This window comes from Sinocyclocheilus grahami, unplaced genomic scaffold (genome assembly GCF_001515645.1).
Source record: "Sinocyclocheilus grahami isolate Dianchi unplaced genomic scaffold, SAMN03320097.WGS_v1.1 scaffold96.1, whole genome shotgun sequence".
Lineage (NCBI taxonomy): Eukaryota > Metazoa > Chordata > Actinopteri > Cypriniformes > Cyprinidae > Sinocyclocheilus > Sinocyclocheilus grahami.
The window spans coordinates 267,746-286,980 of record NW_015505275.1 but is presented as its reverse complement, the minus strand read 5'-3'; the positions used below and the strand labels follow the sequence as shown (position 1 = coordinate 286,980).

The following is a 19,235-nucleotide window of genomic DNA, read 5'->3' as shown; positions in this document are numbered from 1 at the left end:
GAAGAAGAAAATAAAATTACTCCCAGTAGCCTTAATTTATCAGTTCTGCTGATGACAAGAGGCAGAAACACTGATTAGATGCTAATGGCATTCGTGGCTTGTTCTGTCCCTCACATTATAATGATAATTTAGCAAACCCATCGTCTTATGCACTGATCCTTGGGCAAAACGGGGCTTCTTAACAATCCAATACATAATATTTGAGCATTACGCAATCTGTCAAATCACACTGAATTAAATTATAACAACATTTTCTAGCACATATTACTACATGGTTGAATGAAATCTATGGTGTTTACTTATTATTCAGTGCTTGATGTTCTGTCTGCATTCTAGATGTATGATTTAATGAGGCCTTTAAAGAAAGAATGATCAATCAGATAATTCACATCAAGTGCTAATCTAGATAAGACCACTTAAACTTACCTGGCATTCAAACCAGTGATAAATATTGCTGCAATTACAAATTTGTTCCCAGGTTGAGACCCTGCATTAAGTGTTTCAATCAGATTTGCATACATTTATTATTAAGCTGTGTCAATAGCCGAGATATGATTGTTATGATAATCATTTGGTTTTGTTCTGTATGTATTATTTGATCTAGTGTTAAACAGAGTAAGAGACAGTGTTATATTGAAACTAAAAGACTTGGTGGCAATTTTGGTGGCACACATTGGCAGGTCATGTGATTTTTTTTTTTTTGTTGGCAAGGCTTCAGTTTTTATGGCTAGACATCAAAACCATATGAACGGCCAGAAGATCAAGAAACATTTCTTATTCTGCCATCAACAATTTTAAATATTATTTAAATATCATTCGAAAAGGCTCAGGATTTTATTTAGCCAATATTCAATAATTTTTCTGTCTGAATGGCATATGGTAAGTTCATTCACAACTAAGAAGACACTTTGGCTTATGATCAGATGGTTTAATGGGTGCATCTGGCTCTTGGACTTGTCAGACTAAAGCAGACTTCAGTCTGTTTGTGGCCAAGCTCCGCATCTGGTCTCTGACAAACCTGCTAGAACCACACATACAGGTATAACTGTTAGTTAAATTGAAAAAAGTAAGCAAGTGTCTTTAAATTGTCTTGAAAAACATATACTGAGAACATCCAGGAATACTTTGTCTGAGATTAAATGAAATGGTCTATGTGAGTTAATGATCCGATCTCTCTCATCAAGGCATATTTATAGAGCCATCTGTAACAACAGATGCTCTCTCAGTTTAGATTTCTACTGGCCAGCTAAAATGGTGACCTATGGGGCATTGAGCAAAACAGCCTGAGTCCAAATCAAAGCTTGTGGTTGCTCTGAAAATCACTGTCTAACAGCTATAATACAGTGTCATTCATTATACTAATATCATGCGAGTCAAATGTAATCTCAGTCTCATTGAAAGTTGCCAGGCCATGCTCATATGGCACTTAGAAACAGGATCTTATAGCACTTTTTGTCTTCTTAAATCATGGAAGATTTCTGTTCTGTGTGAAATCATTGCAGAATGTTTCATCATAAAAATTGTAATCTGTCTATTTGTTGATCTTTGTTTGTTTAATTTTTTTAAAGGGGTCATATGATGCGATTTCAAGTTTTCCTTTCTCTTTGGAGTGTTACAAGCTCTTGGTGCATAAAGAAGGTCTCTAAAGTTGCAAAGACTAAAGCCTCAAATCCAAAGAGATATTCTTTATAAAAGTTAAGAGTCAGCCACGCCTACCAGCTACTAAACAGCTCGTTCTAACACACCCCCACATATCTACGTCACTATGTGGAAATATTAGCATAATGCCGCCCAAATGTGCACGCAAAGAAAGAAGGCGTGGTTTCAGGAAGAGCAGTAGTGTTGATGCAGCCATGTCAGGGAGACGCTGTGTTTCAAATGTTTATATAAAACAATAGTTTTTTTTGTAGTGAAAAGGATGCTTTGTGATTCTGTGTATTGTACTAACACATTTGAAAACATGATGAAATCTATTTTTTTAAAGTGCACTTATTATAAGTACTAAGAGATATTAGTACCAAGAGTTTTACAAATGTAACACTTAGGCCCTTGTGAAAACTGTGGTAAAGCAATAAAAAAATTATTAAATTAAATTATTAATCTGCATTTACATTGCATAATGCACATCTACTTTTCTACCGTCCACTGCTATATCATTATGTCAATCTGTCACTGCAATATCGAAAGAGAATCCCATATTTATATGAGGGTTTTATATGTCACTCCCGAAACTTTGCTGCATGTACAGGGTATGTGGCCGCTGGTCCTGATAGCAGCACGAAAAACAAAACGTTGATACACTCTTAAAAATAAAGGTGCTTCACGATGCCATAGAAGAACCTTTTTGTCTAAATGGTTCCATAAAGAACCTATAACATCTGAAGAACCTTTCTGTTTCACGAAAGGTTATTTGTGGTGAAAGAAGGTTCTTCAGATTACAAAAAGGTAAGAAAGAGATGGTTCTTTAAAGAACCTTTGACTGAATGGTTCTTTGTGGAACCAAAAATGGTTCTTCTATGGCATCGCTGTGAAGAACCTTTTGAAGCACCTTTATTTTTAAGAGTGTATGTAGCCCTCCCTTTATAACCACTAAAAAGCTGTCAGTCACTCAACAAGTTCCCTTAAAATCAAAGAAGCTCTCTATACTGTACAATGAATCTCTTACTTACATTGTGTCTGTATTTCATTACAATGAGACGTTTCACCAACATACAGATAAAAACATTGAGCGGCGAGTGAATTCTGGCTAATTTGAACGCCATGGCCCATGGCCAATCAAAAGTGTCCCAGAAATCAACGGATATGTCTGTGATTGGCTACGTTGCTCAACGCTACAAAAAGGTGTTGTAAATAGAAACTTTTGATGCTCTCCAGAGCGCAAACACTAATATGCAATGGAGAGATTGGCAAATCTGTTTCGCCTACAGATTTGGCAAATCTTGCTTTCGTTTGAGGGTGCTTTTCATTGCGTGAGAAAATGGACCTGTGATGAGAGCTTGAGAACAGTGTCAAATTCGAGTCTCAGGCTGAATGTGTGAGAGTTGGCAGCCCTAAGATAGATAGATAGATAGATAGATAGATAGATAGATAGATAGACTCAGAGAAATATACATTTTAGGCTTTGTATTTCACAGATTTCCACAGAACTGAACTAAACTATATTTACTTGAACTATGTAGACCTAAAATGGAAAATAAACGCACTTATAATAGTAAAATAGCATGGCTAGTACCAGTGTTGGGGAAAGTTACTTTTAAAAGTAATGCATTACAATATTGCGTTACTCCATAAAATAGTAACTAATTACGCTACTTAGTTACTTTTTATGGAAAGTAATGCGTTACGCTACTTTTGCGTTACTTTTTAAATCTGGACAGGGCTTGCTTGTTTGTTTTTAAAATAAAAAAGTTATATTTTTGGCAAATATATAAAAGCCTTTTCACACCAAAAGTGAAATGAATAAGCCTCAGGCTGAAGGGAAAGTAAATTTACGTCCGTACAGTAGAATGCAGAAGAAGAAATATCAACACACTTCAGCAATAAACAAAGACACACAAATGTTTGTCTAGAGTAATTTGTGCTTATTAGTATGATTGAACTGGATCATCGAAGGTCAGAAGCAGACATAGGTTAATAGAATGGGATTAAATACATAAAGGATATTTGTGTTGGAAACTTTGCTGCATGTACAGGGTATGTGGCCGCTGGTCCTGATAGCAGCACGAAAAACAAAACGTTGATACACTCTTAAAAATAAAGGTGCTTCACGATGCCATAGAAGAACCTTTTTGTCTAAATGGTTCCATAAAGAACCTATAACATCTGAAGAACCTTTCTGTTTCACGAAAGGTTATTTGTGGTGAAAGAAGGTTCTTCAGATTACAAAAAGGTAAGAAAGAGATGGTTCTTTAAAGAACCTTTGACTGAATGGTTCTTTGTGGAACCAAAAATGGTTCTTCTATGGCATCGCTGTGAAGAACCTTTTGAAGCACCTTTATTTTTAAGAGTGTATGTAGCCCTCCCTTTATAACCACTAAAAAGCTGTCAGTCACTCAACAAGTTCCCTTAAAATCAAAGAAGCTCTCTATACTGTACAATGAATCTCTTACTTACATTGTGTCTGTATTTCATTACAATGAGACGTTTCACCAACATACAGATAAAAACATTGAGCGGCGAGTGAATTCTGGCTAATTTGAACGCCATGGCCCATGGCCAATCAAAAGTGTCCCAGAAATCAACGGATATGTCTGTGATTGGCTACGTTGCTCAACGCTACAAAAAGGTGTTGTAAATAGAAACTTTTGATGCTCTCCAGAGCGCAAACACTAATATGCAATGGAGAGATTGGCAAATCTGTTTCGCCTACAGATTTGGCAAATCTTGCTTTCGTTTGAGGGTGCTTTTCATTGCGTGAGAAAATGGACCTGTGATGAGAGCTTGAGAACAGTGTCAAATTCGAGTCTCAGGCTGAATGTGTGAGAGTTGGCAGCCCTAAGATAGATAGATAGATAGATAGATAGATAGATAGATAGATAGACTCAGAGAAATATACATTTTAGGCTTTGTATTTCACAGATTTCCACAGAACTGAACTAAACTATATTTACTTGAACTATGTAGACCTAAAATGGAAAATAAACGCACTTATAATAGTAAAATAGCATGGCTAGTACCAGTGTTGGGGAAAGTTACTTTTAAAAGTAATGCATTACAATATTGCGTTACTCCATAAAATAGTAACTAATTACGCTACTTAGTTACTTTTTATGGAAAGTAATGCGTTACGCTACTTTTGCGTTACTTTTTAAATCTGGACAGGGCTTGCTTGTTTGTTTTTAAAATAAAAAAGTTATATTTTTGGCAAATATATAAAAGCCTTTTCACACCAAAAGTGAAATGAATAAGCCTCAGGCTGAAGGGAAAGTAAATTTACGTCCGTACAGTAGAATGCAGAAGAAGAAATATCAACACACTTCAGCAATAAACAAAGACACACAAATGTTTGTCTAGAGTAATTTGTGCTTATTAGTATGATTGAACTGGATCATCGAAGGTCAGAAGCAGACATAGGTTAATAGAATGGGATTAAATACATAAAGGATATTTGTGTTGTTTAACATTTAATTATTGCAGGTTTGCGTCATATTCTGAGTTGCGTTATTTTGAGGAAAACTGAATCTGTGTGTTTTTGTTGTTGTGTGTGAGTGAGATGAATTAATGCATATTCATATTTATTTTAGAACTACAGTAACATCTGATTTCTCTCAACATGGGGACAGGAGAGCTGTCAATCAATAAATTGGAAAAAAAAGTAACTTGGGTTACTTATTTGAAAAAGTAACTCAGATATTCTCTTGTAAATTAAAAAGTAATGCGTTACTTTACTAGTTACTTGAAAAAAGTAATCTGATTACGTAACTCGCGTTACTTGTAATGCGTTACCCCAACACTGGCTAGTACACGTTTCCAGTATTGCGAGTGACACTTTTGAGTGCGGGGGTAGTTGCCATGTGTTGCTCTAGTCTTTCCTCTATAGTACAGGCTACTAACTTCGGGAGAAAGTACGAGCGCATGCACAGCAACACGCTCAGTTGGAAGTCGAGTGCGCTGCTGAGAAGAGCAGAAGAGAGGAGAAAAGGAGGGCTGCGTAAAGTGACCAGAGTGACCAGCGGAGTTGATGTTCTTTCAGCTGCTGTTCTGTATCTTTCTCTGTCTTTTAGATTAAAGACGTTTATGATTTTTACTTAATTAGAAGGCGTTTGGCGTTATACAGGGAAAGCGCATAATGGAGCCTATAACAGTGACTGTTAGTGATTTTTCCGAGCGGTATCCTTTAATTCTGCCAAACTCGAGCTTTGTGGAGGAACCAGCGGGACTTCTGTCCAACTGGAGCGGAGGCAGCGAGCCGAAGGCGGTGAAAGACAGCACTGCGGTCGCTATCGCTGTGTGCATCACCGCGCTGTACTCTGTCATCTGCGTGGTGGGACTGTTCGGAAATATTCTGGTTATGTACGGTGTGGTCAGGTAAGAGAAATAATTTATTTCAGTGAATATGTACTTCAGAAGTCTCAGGAAGTGGGATGATCATTATTTAATTGATCACATTTTGACATTAATAAATAGAAGCTTAAGTGCACAAAGTCTAAAGAGAAAGATGCACGCATGCAAATATTTTGTTTGGAATCTAAGCAAGTGCTGGAAGATAAGAGACAGGGCTGAGGAGCGAGATTGTTGAAGTGCTGATCTGAAGGTGGCTGTGAGAACCCTCCACTCAGCACCAATGGAACAGAGAACAGAACCAGTCCAAATTATATCACCCACAGATATGCCAGTTTAGCTTATGGAGGAAGAACAATTTTCACAGCATGTACAATTCAAAGCTCACTTGTGAAAGCTGCTGTTATCATCTGGTCTCGTTCTTTTCACGCAATTTACAGTCATTATGTAATCTGGATTAGATAATTGGATTAGGCTACACAAATTAATACTTGTAATTTGTTTATATTACTTTTTCAAATAGTCATATCAAACCACAGTTACTGTTTTTATTGATTAGATAATATTTAAAAATGGCAGTAAATTATTCATAGTTGATTCATCCTCCCAAATTATTCATTTTATCTTTCTCTTTTTTTATATAAGATTATATATGTTTGGAAAGTCCTCCAGTTTTGTGCGACTGCACACAGACCAGCCACTAGTCAGGTGGCTGTAGTTGCACAGACAATTGAGAGGAATCAGAACATAAACAAATAATATACTTTTACGATTTCATTCCTTATTGGCTTTTCATCAGTTTACAAATTCCCTGCAGTTCTTTACAAACCCCAGTTTGGGAAAACCCTGATGTGATGTTTATTGCACTTCGTGTTATTAATATCTAATAATGGTATACGTTTTCTTTCTCTTTGCACTTCATATCAGTATGGAACATTATAAGCCTATAATTAATGTGATACACACGGTAGGTCAAAAGTAATCAGATTATTAACTAAAATGTGTAATGAAATAGATTACATTACTAATTGCAATTTTCCTCGTGTAACTTGAATTCAATAACTAACTACAGTTTGTAATCTTCCCAGCACTGTGTATTTATAAACTATATATAGAGAGAGAAAGAATGAGTTCCTTATATTGAGGTTCGATACTCAACTCCACAAAGCCAAAAGGAACATAAGAAAACATATTTGGAACAAAATGCTTTATTAAGCAAAATAAATTTATATTTAATGTTATGATGTCATTTTTGAAACTCCTTAAAGGTTCTATCACAGTAAAATTGAAAAGCACCATTTGGGGCTCCTCAGAAACCCTATGTAGAACCGCTAAAGAAACACCATTTTAAATGTTCTTTTTAAACTATTTTAATATATTTTATATTCAAGAACTTTATAGATTGTCAAAAGCTCCACACCCTCAACCAAAGCTTATAAAGAACTTCAAGCACAAATAATACGGCATGACTATAATCAATCCCAGGAAAATGATGTTACCAAGCACAGAGCTAATTATTCATAAGAAAACAAAGTGTTTATGTTAGGTTGCATACATTTAAAACAAACTACAAAAACATACATACGTAGTTCACAGCTTTAGAAACCTGTGCATTTTGCCTATTTAGGCAAAAGAAAATCGGACGGAGCAAAAATCCAAAACCAAAAAGACCTGCCTTGAAATATATGGAGTTCCCTCCGAGGTGTTCAGATCACAGAACTATTACAATACAGCTAGATCACATCTTTCTAATCTATTCACAGCACATATCTTCAGGAGTGCAAAGCCACTGCCTAAGAGGAACAGTCTGAATGAGCTAATCATATTCGCGATGTCTGGATTGCCTGTCTTTCAAAGAAGCCTTTTCTCATTTGGAGACGTAAAAAAATGTAGCAGAAGAGAGTATTAAAGCGTATCTGCCTGGAAGGCAGAAACTGTACAATAGGAAGCCTGATGTGAAAAGAACTCATTAATAATTCCCCCTAAAGTTTCAACTGCAGACAGAAAACATGATATAAATACATTTTAGATTGCAACCATATCAAAGTTTCCCCCTCATTTTATTCTGTTAGTTCTCATGCTGCACAAAAAAGACATTTTTTCTTGTTTGTTTTTTTCCTTGTAAAAATATCTTAACGTCCCCAAAAAAGTAAACGGAAACACAATTAGATTCACATGAGACTTTAAGACTCCTTTTTAGATTTTTTTTCTTGTTTTAAACACAAACATAACAAAATTGAGTGAAGTTTCTGCTTAAAATTACAAAAAACTATTTGCAATATATTCATTGGTCAACAATACAAAAATATATACAAAAACAATCATTGGAAAATTGTGCCCACACACCATTTAAATGTCAATAACATGGCACTACCTCTAAACATTATTTTCCATAACAGGTTTGTGGCAGAAAACTGTTCCCTGATACAATGAATTAGTGTGAAACGTGATTCATGGCAGTGCTAAGAGTACAAAAACATGTACAAAACATAGCAAACCAGAATGAGGGACTAGTGTAAAATTAGAGATACAAACATGAGTCATGGATATACAGCAAAACATATTATGCACTCTGTACAAAAGACTTAATGGAACTCATAATAATGGATTTATTCATCTCACCACATGTACAGTATAGCCATGTACAAAGAGAGGAATAAACTGTAGTGTCACTAATGGATGCGCTGTCTTCTCTCTTCTTCTCTGTGAGACTTCAAATGTCAAGTCCTCAAAAGATATCACAGTGTGTGGGCACCAGACAAATCTCAAAGAGAGGATAATCAATGGATACAAATTTATGCCTTTGGCATTGGGCTTTCTTTAGTAACTATGGTCGCTTCCTTTCAAAGTATACCCCATCATTCATCAGCCTACTACTAATTTGGATAAAAAAGAGAGAGAAAATTATGAGCTGATTATTGTATGATATCACAGAGAGACGCCTTCATTTAATGAAAGCATATTGTTAGCACCTGCTGGTAGATGTTGTAACTATACACTTTATCACAATCTCTGCACTGACAGCCATTACAATTTAAATTTTTAGCCATTACAGCCAGATCATCCATTATATTTCTAATAATAGTAATAATAATAATAATAATAACTAAAATAATGATTGTTCAAAAAAAGTGGCACAAATGTTTTTGCTAGTAGCTTAAAAATAAACACAATGATATCCAAAAAGTTTGAAAAAATACTATATTGTGTTAATGTTGTGTTTTAATGGAAAACAAGCATAACAAGCCAAGTTCTGAAAAAAATAATGTTTTTATCAAATCACGAGAATATAAAGAATAATGAATAAACTAATACATGGCATCATTTTCATAGGTTAACATTTTAATTCTTGACCATAAAAGTTTATTAAATTGTGGAAGGGTGTTAAAAGAGCACATATGGCTCTCTTTTTTTCCATTTTTTTAATTGATCATCGTGTTAATCATATGCGATATTTATAATGAAAAGGGCAAAGCAGAGAAGAACCTCAAATCATGCACAATCAGTGCATCCCATTCATCTGCATCTGTATTCATCAATGTTCATATCGTCATTGCAAACCCAGGTGCAGCAGATCGACATTCGAAAATTATGAAGTGTTCATCTTTGCTGAATATCTCAGACTGACTTTTTCTCTTTTCTTCTTCAGGTACACAAAGATGAAGACAGCTACCAACATTTACATCTTTAACCTGGCTTTGGCTGATGCATTAGCCACCAGTACTTTGCCCTTCCAGAGTGCCAAATACCTCATGAGCACCTGGCCATTTGGGGAGCTCTTGTGTAAATTGGTCATTGCTATTGACTACTACAACATGTTTACCAGTATTTTCACTCTGACGATGATGAGTGTAGACCGTTACATTGCTGTGTGCCATCCAGTGAGAGCCCTGGACTTCCGCACACCAATCAAAGCAAAGATCATCAACATCTGTATATGGATTCTTTCCTCTGCTGTCGGCTTCCCAGTCATGGTTATGGCCGTTACTAGAGTGACACCCACAGGTGAGGACAAAATGAGTGGGAAAAATATGTGTTATTCAGCTTATTGATTATGATTCAATTGGTCAGTGAATTTATGGCTGTCACTCAGTTCGACAGCACATAATCATAGACAAGCATTGGTATAACATGACTTTTTTTTTTTGCTCAGTGAACTAGATGTTAATACTGAGTAATATTTTAGATATTTAAAAACAAAACCACACTGAATTGTTTAACGCTCTCAGAGCAGCACATCATAGTGTTCATTTCCTGGATGAATTATTCTATTTAAACAAATTGGTTAAATGAATAATTTAATGACTCGCTCATTAGGACAGCCACGTGTCTTGGGTCCTGAATGAGTTTTTTTTAATGAATCTGTTGATTGCATTAAATGAAGTTAATATCTGTGTATGAAATTGCATACTGTCTTGTAGGTAGGTACTACATTTGGTTTGGAATTTTGTTCGCAACATTAATTCCCTGTTCGTAAACAGTTTGTTCCCTGTTTAATACTGTAAAGCTGCTTTGACAATCTGCATTGTAAAAAGCACTATATAAATAATGGTGACTTGACTTGACATTATGTCCTCCTTTATAAGATGAATGAAATTTGGACATGCTACATATATCATGTTGTCATTATCATATGACCTTACAGCATCAGGTCACTGTCAAGTGAAGGTTGCTTCACTGCCATTTACAAATCCTAGTAAAATGCCCATCAAATGCGCACTTCAGATTTTCACATACTGGTCTGTATGACTTCAGACATACTACTTCTCACATACTATTAGTAGGGATGCAGGAAGTCACTTGTTGTCACCTTGCACAATTATATAACGTGCACAGAATAATATATTTCAGCGCTCTTGGAATGCTGCATGGCCAACCAGATTTATAAGAAGTAAATACTGGAAATAATTAAAAAAGTCATTAAATTTGAACTGATCAGTAAATTCAACTAAGAAATGACTCTAGACTCACCTTCTTACCTTCTTTTCACATACATTCTTCACAGGCAAAACAGTCTGCACGTTGAAATTCCCAGACCCAGATTGGTACTGGGATACTGTGACCAAGATCTGTGTTTTCATTTTCGCCTTTGTGGTTCCCGTCTTGGTCATCACCATCTGTTACGGCCTGATGATCCTTCGTCTCAAGAGTGTACGCTTGCTGTCCGGCTCCAAAGAGAAGGACAGGAATCTCCGGCGCATAACCCGTATGGTATTGGTGGTGGTGGCGGCCTTCATCATCTGCTGGACCCCCATCCATATCTTCATCATCATCAAAACTGTGGTGGAGATCGACCAGAAGAATCTGCTTGTGGTCGCCTGTTGGCATCTGTGTATTGCTCTGGGCTACATGAACAGCAGCCTCAACCCAGTCCTGTATGCGTTTCTGGATGAAAACTTCAAGAGGTGCTTCAGAGAATTCTGCTTGCCCTTTCGTTCCCACATGGAGCAGAGCAGCTTTTCCAGAGCCCGTAGTGCCACGAGAGAGCCCATCTCGGTGTGCGCCAAGTCTGAATCGATGAAACAGCCCACATGACTAGACCTGGAACAGATGCCTTCTGATACACAACCAAGGACACAGAAAGATCTGCAGTCTGAGGACACCCAGATCTCCACCACTGAGTTTTAAGCTCCTTTAAGGTAAATACAACTTGACAACAAGCCCAGATACTGAAGGCAAAATGCCATGTTGGTTTGTTAGTCGTTTTTTCAATCTTTCTTAATTTCACTTTGTGGAAAAGCAATGGATCGCTCACTGCAAACTGTTTTCCTAAGGGAGGAAATGAGATAATTTGGACCAATGTACAATAATCATGCTTTGAAAAAAAAACATCAAAGATGTGGCCTTGAATGGTCAACAGGAAATCTACATTCATGAGTGGTATATGACCCATCAAAATCGATTCCCATACTCAGATTTTTAAATGAAAGTCAATGCATTTCCTTGGAAATTGTAGGAACTTGTAACAGAAATACAAATGTCCAAACAAAGAACTAAATACACAAATTCAACTTCTCAAACAATAAAATAAGCTGTAAGATTTTCATTTAAAGAGAGAAGCAATCTTGCTTCACCGAACAATGAAAATGTACAGAGGTCTTTTTCCACTCCATAATAAAAGGATTTCATTAAACCTGAGGATAAATATATATGGAGAAAGAGAGAGGTGTCGGATACAGAGAATGGAGCAAAATTTAATCTCAATGCTTGCAGGATAGATTTGGATGGATGACAGGGATCCTTCCCTCAGGATGACTGTTAAAACAGACTGTTATATAAACTCTCGACACATTATTCATTTCATGGTGCTTGATAAGGTGTCATTTTGTAAATTTGTGCTACTAGTGAAGGTGTTTGATGACCTTTGACTATGAAGTATACAGTGTTCATACTAGGAGCATACAGTATGTGTAGATGAGCTCTGAGACTATTACAGAGGGGCTTTTAGATATTTTCATTTTAGTTCTTTTTAATGAAGTATTTAGTGCAACCATTCTTGCATTTCATTGCCATTAGCACAGAATAGCTGTTTTTTGACCTTCTTCAAATTCCAAAGTTGAAATGACATTTAATGAGTCATTTTGTGATATTAGCGTTTGATTCTAAATGTCAGTTTTGTTGTAAAAGGAGAGTGAGTTTAGTTTCTTGAGCTGTTATAGACAAACTTTTTCCAGTCAAGGATGTTTATGTATTAGCAGTGAGTATTGCTTTGCTGTAGAACCTGTATGTACTTTTGTGCAACTGTTGGATATTTCCTCATGATTATATTTTTATGGCACCAGAATTAGACATCACAAATGATCTTAACTGTCAGTGATTATGTTGTGAAAGCTAAAAAAATAATAATAATACATTTTCTGTAGGTTGCATGGATGTTGGGAAAAAATAACCTTTATCTAAAATAATTTTCACTATACTCACATGACGAGCAAGACTTCGACGATATCATCTCATGAAAAAATACATTTATCATCTCATTATTTATTGAATGATAAATAAGCCTGTCAACCTTTTAATGTGTTTTGAAGATTTAAATTGTGTTTGGTAAAAATATAACAAAAGCCTTAAAAAGAGAAATGAAAAACTACTATGCTAATTTTCTGCAGGTACTTGTAAAGGTTGGAGACTCAAGCACTGTTACATAATCTCTTCAGCAGACAACCTATAGACCCCGTGTTATGAAATATACTGGATAAGTGCTCTTGAAACAAGATAAAAAATAAAAAAGAGGTTGTTGTATAATGACTGTTGTATAAAGAAAATCGTTTGTATTTTTGCTGACTTTTGTCGTCTGTCTAGTCATAAGAAACAAAATGTCATTTTACTCAGGCTAGTTAAAAAAATTGCATCGTCAGTTAATAATTATTTAAAGGTGCGATGTGTAATATTTACATCGATCTATTGACAGAAATGCAATATAATATACATAACTATGTTTTCAGAGGTGTATAAAGACCTTACTTAATGAACCGTTATGTTTTTATTACCTTAGATTGAGCAATCTATGTACACCGCGGGTCCCCTTACATGGAAGTCGCCACCATGTTTCTACAGTAGCCCTTAACGGACAAACTGCTCTACACAGCGCGTCTCGTCACTTTGTTGTTCTTGCGAATAACACTGACACAATGATGAACAAGTACATTAATATTCACAATAACATTGATTTATTAAATAAGTAAATATAATTCCTTAATTTAACTTTGTAAAGAATTCTCATTGCTCTCTGCTGTCTTTACCGACGACATCTTAGTCCTGTATTGGCCACCGTAGCTTCTCTAAAGGGAGGGGTGAGTGGGGGACTGAGCCGTTGGTTGCAATTCGCAAAATTTACACACTGCACCTTTAAGTCACCGTCTACTTCCATTATGTGGAAAAACAATATGGTAAAACTGGGTGTAGTGCTTTTTTAAAACCCTGAATTATCAGCACGAAATTGCGTGAAATGGGCTTTAGGGGCAGCAACAAATGCACATGTACATCCAAAGCCACTGGAAGGCAAGCCTGCAACCTTTAGCCAAAAAAGCATAACGTCTAATGCTAACGCTGCCGCTTTCGCAGTACACAGGGAAAGAGACCAGAGGCCTTTTAGTTTTTGAATGGATGTCATTGGAGGAGCCTAAACCGCTTTAGTGAGGAAACAGCGTATCGTTTAAAGAATTGACAGCCTATCAGCTAATCTTCAACTTGTTTGTCATTAAACAGTAGTTTTGAATTGAACTATTTTTAGAGCTTACACCAAAAAAAAGCAATTTTTTAAGAGAAGTCACTGACTTTTTGCGACAGGTAGAATTTATTTTACGGCACTTCTCATTTATTTCTATAGTATCCGTAAACGGCGATTGACTGTCGCACAACTCTGTTTGATATTCAATGACTTCAAGGCTGTAATGTGATTGTTTGTCAAGGCACACGTTATCCGAGTTGACCGTTACGCTTTCTCCAATGGTAAGTAATACAGACCCTCGTATCTTACAATAATAAAGGTAGCATTACAGCTATCCACTGTAATTACTACAGTGCTATATTTACATTGAATTGCACTCACTTAACTGTAGGGGGCTCCAAAGTCTCAAAATTCTACAACATACTGTCGATTTAACTTGGCGAATCTATTTAGTTCATTGTATATTTAGTTATATTGTTAATTAAATAATTAGTCCACATTTATTTGTCACAATGGAAAGAAACCAAAAATAAGGTATGAAAATCAAAGGGCTCCAAAGGATCTCTGCACTTTTCACAGACAGGGTATAAAATAGGTCCTGAAACTTATATGTTGATTGTCAGCAAGTCAAGAGTGAAACTATGCTGTTAATAAGTCCAAGCTGGTTTGTTTTTGCAGCTTAATTGAATAGAGGGATCCTGTTTACAGTGGCTTTCTGGATGCGAGAGGAGCAGAAGCAGCCCACCTGTTATATTTGAAAGCAGCACCCTGATATTTAAAGCATTGGCGTATTCCTTGTGCCATAGTAGGGATAATGGACTCTGGAAATGGCTATGGAAGGATACAGAGTCTCAACCGGCCAACAGACACAAATACAGAATCTTAGAAAAGCAAATGGCCTGAATAACGAACAACATCATTATGGCCAGCAAATGTCGTTTATGTGCTTCTCCGGTTCCTCGTTATTGTGGTTTGGAGTGTCAGTTACATAATGGCATAAACAGCAGATCTGAGAGCAACGCTGTTTGGGTGGAGGGAAGCATCACAAGGCACAGTGATGACAAGAGACAGCATGTCAGCCAGATTGATCAATAGGATCACACTCTGCACTAAATTGCGCTCAACCCCATTCAGTGTCCTTATTATGAGATGCGCTATTAACAAGCTGCGGGCTAAATCAAGAGTCAAGTTTAGATTTTACACTCAACTCACATTCTTATACATTTGGCAAGTGATGTTTAACATGTCCACGGGGTAAAGTGCTAAATCAAAAACTTAAAGTAATATTTTTTTGGAGGAAATGCATAGCCTCTTCGGTTGACTATATTTTTTATCATATATTTATTGAACCGTCAACTGTCACATATAGCTAAAACAAAATATATGTATAAATATTAAATGCAGTATATATTAGGTCAGTTATGCTCTAAGCTTAGTTCAGTTCCCATATAATTTATCTCAGGGGAATATGGTAAAATCATACCCATTTCCAATAAGACCAATCTTCCTTTAAGAGTTGCTCTGTTCAGTTTCCAGAGCAACCATCAATAACGACTGGTCTAATGGTTAAAGGCATCCTGATGTTATAAACATACAATGCACATTTCATGCCTGAAAGAACAGAAAATATCATATCTAACCCCAACAATTACAGGCATGCCAGTTTTCAGTTTTGAAAACAGAAGCGCTTTACTCATGTCAACAGTTGTATCAGTTATGGTGCACTCTATAATTTTTTTGTTCTTAAAAAAGAAACAGCTTTCTGTTGGCTAAAGTGGCAAATCCATGTGACCAACTTGAACCTGCTGCGAAATCTGAGGTGAGGAAATATTTGCCACTCTAAATTCCTGATTGCATGGATTCCTTTTAAAATTTCACTAATGAAAATTTGCTTCATGAAAGAAAAATGCTCCAGCTGGTTGTGATCTGTACATGATTTTAAACATTTTTGTATGTCAAAACAATACAAAACATGTCAAACTTTTTAATGAGACAAAAATACTGAGTGCACCTTTAAAGAGCAGTGCTTTTAAACAATTCATGAACTGCCTGCTGTGAAACTTTTCCATGACAGGTTTAGAAGCGAATGCTGGAAACAATGAGTCATTTATACTTTTGCAAATAAGGATGTCCCTCTCAAACACATTTAATGTAGCTTGCTGGCATTAAAAACAATAACATTTAAAGCCAGTGCCCTGTCCACTTCTCAGTGCAGATGCCTCACACATCAGAAAACATTGATGACAGCATTAAATGATGGTGGTCAATTAAGTGCTTGCAGAAGAGGCTGTTAGCATTTCAAAGCTTTCAGAGAAAGTGGGCCTTGAAGGGTTTTTCAACTGAAATACCCCACAAAGTCTCTCAGCATGACTCACTGTGGGCTGGAACATAAAGACCAGACCAGGAGCACAATACCATTTCCCCTTCATGGATGCTGAAGTGGTGTTTTGAGCTGCAAATTTTATCAAGTGACCAAACCATTTCCAGCCTCAAGTGTTTTCAACAATTTAGGACATACATATGTAAGCATCAGCTCTTACATTTCATATAGCAGAGTATACATTTCTTCTGGTTGCACAGGGCCACCTTCTATAGAAGAAATTCAGATGTAAAAAAAAAAACTTTATCTGTGGAACACAAAAGTAGGCATTTCACAGACTGAGACAGTGACTGTTGGGCTACTTAAAAAAAAATAAAAAATCTAAAGCCAAACACTTTGTAAGGATTATACTAAGATGCAAGCAATTTAACTGAAGAATATCACTTTAATCTTGAGCACATCGCTGCCATCCAGTGGATAAACAGCACAAATACAAAGAAACATTTAGCACTTCTAAAAGTGAGATGTTTCTTTAAAATATATTTTTTACTTTAATGTGCAGCTACAAGAATACATTCTTGTAGAAACATTTAATAAATGTAATCCTTATGTCTGAAATTAATTATAGAATAAGATGAAAATGAAGACTTCTATATTTTCAAATTAATTAAACCTCCTGCCTAAAATCTAAATTTACTCACAAATATAAGCATGTCAGAAACCTCCCCCCCACACACAAGACCCTGTAAAAGGTAATAATAATCACTAAAGGTTTGAAACTAGACATTAAAAATTGACGCTTTAAATCTCATCTAAATGTGTGTGCGCGGGTTTTTTTTTTTCAACGAGTAATCATGCATCAGATTCTGTAAAACCTCATTTTTATTAAGTGTCCACAGGGCCAGCAATGCATGGATACAATAATGGTTTCATTTAGGAAAACGGTTAACATTGCAAAGTACAGGAATACCAAATTTGTTTTTTGTGTGTGTGTGTGTGATATAGATTAGACCGGCTATCGTAAACCTTTTATTGCTCAGACCAAAATGTGGAATTAAAAAAAAAAAAAAAAAAAAAAAAAAAAAAAAAAAAAAAAGGTTTTCCAGGACTTATCTAAAAGACATTAAATCACCTTTCAGCTCATACATGCATACAATCACTCACGACAGGCGGTCTCCAGGAAGCATACTAAAGATCTTTGTTAAAAATAAGACAAAACAAAGAAAAAGAAACAGTCCATTAAAAAAAGATCTTCGATCATCTACCGGATCATATCCAGTGAATGTTTGGGCTCCCCATATAGCGGGATAAAAGGTTTAATTAGATGATTCTCATCCTACCCTTTCCCTCATTCGCTGGCTTAGCTCAGCACAGGAAGCATTCCCAACCCCAGACACCCCCGATCATGATCAAGCTATAGGTTACAGATACCACTGATACAGTAGTTTGGCTCAGCTGTCTTTAGTCAAGGAGTTAAAGATCAGCTCTCCTGCTTGTCTTTGACCAGCAGGACTGTGTGCTGCCCTCCACTGGACACTGATAGAACTACACGGTTCTCCAGCTGCTTTCCCGTCATCTCCACTGGGCTCCATTCATCATCCTCCTCTCCTGTACCCAGCTGCAGATTGGTGCCCATGCCCCAGGAAAACACAGAGCCTGGCCAACAGATAGCAATGTTAGAAAACTAAAACACAGCTCTGATGATCAAAACAAGCCAAAGGTACCTTCTGTTATTTGGTCCAAAATATAAACTGCTCTGATTGGTGCAATTAACGTAACTAGAGGTTGAAGATACATTTGTGAACAACAAACACATTGTTTCATTTGAGGCATTTGCCATTTAAAACTACAGGGACAAACAATGCTACAACCCAAACCATGAAATCTGAAAAATCAGAGTCTACAATCCGCCATACTCATTCAAACAAAGCATTCTGATGAGGGGGTTAAAAACAGGACAGAAAATATCCTATTACTTCAAATTTTTTCTTAACATAAGAGGACCTCAGAAAACAGTACAAAAAAAACAAAGGCAGTTCATGACTGCCTTTAAATATAAAAATAACTTTCTGAAATTCACCATAAATTTCTCTACCATTCAAAAGTTCTATTAAGGCTTTTTTATACTTTTATTCAGTAAGGATGTATTCAAATGTTACAAAAGGCGTCCATTTCAAATAAACGTTCTATTAAACTTTCTACTAATCAAAGAATCCTGGGTAGCAAAAATATTAAGCAGCAAAACTTTTCAACATTGATAAGAAACATTTGAGCACCAAATCAGTATATTAGAATCATTTCTGAAGGATCATGTAATTCTAAATTGTAACACTTCACAATATTACTGTTTTACTATATTTTTGAACAAATACAGCCTAAAGAGATTTACTTCAAAAACAAAAACATCGTACTTATCCCAAACTTTTAAATGGTAGTGTTATTTAAGAAATTAACACTTCTGTTCAGCAGATGCACTAAACTGATTAAAAGTGAAGTACAGTAAAGTATATATTTCAAATTCAAATAAATGCTGTTCTATTGAACTTTCCATTCACCACTGACTCAAATGTATTAAAGTTTCCACAAAAAAAAAACCCCTGCAGCAGTACAATGATTTTCAGCTCAAGAAATTTATCATCAAATCACATTAGAACGATTTTTGAAAGATCATGTGACACTGAATACTGGAGTAATTAATGGCTGATACTGCACGTTTAAAAATCAAAACGAGGTGCGGGTGTTTTTATA

General features: G+C 36.0%; 2 protein-coding genes across 3 annotated transcripts in view; one reads left to right on the top strand and one right to left on the bottom strand.

Annotated features, from left to right (window-relative positions):
• The first annotated feature begins 5,635 nt into the window (after nt 1–5,635).
• LOC107587885 (delta-type opioid receptor-like) lies at nt 5,636–13,273 on the top strand. Its single transcript, XM_016275845.1, has 3 exons — nt 5,636–6,027; nt 9,650–10,005; nt 11,006–13,273. Exons 1-3 carry the CDS (start codon nt 5,789–5,791, stop codon nt 11,533–11,535), a joined length of 1,125 nt encoding a protein of 374 aa, XP_016131331.1. The 5' UTR covers nt 5,636–5,788; the 3' UTR covers nt 11,536–13,273.
• A 4,201-nt stretch (nt 13,274–17,474) lies between these two features.
• Nucleotides 17,475–19,235, bottom strand: part of LOC107587746 (regulator of chromosome condensation-like) — an 8,970-nt gene continuing 7,209 nt past the window's right edge. For both annotated transcript variants that reach the window (XM_016275640.1, XM_016275639.1), the window contains exon 10: nt 17,475–18,143. In XM_016275640.1, the coding sequence (XP_016131126.1) occupies nt 17,968–18,143 (176 nt within the window). In that variant the 3' untranslated portion in view covers nt 17,475–17,967. The remainder of the gene's footprint in view (nt 18,144–19,235) is intronic.

Excerpts from the sequence above, each read along its gene's own strand:
- LOC107587885 (XM_016275845.1), top strand. The coding sequence starts at position 5,789 with ATGGAGCCTATAACAGTGACTGTTAGTGATTTTTCCGAGCGGTATCCT. Across the intron at positions 6,028-9,649 it reads GTTATGTACGGTGTGGTCAG|GTACACAAAGATGAAGACAG; the intron begins GTAAGAGAAATA and ends TTTCTTCTTCAG. Across the intron at positions 10,006-11,005 it reads TACTAGAGTGACACCCACAG|GCAAAACAGTCTGCACGTTG; the intron begins GTGAGGACAAAA and ends CATTCTTCACAG.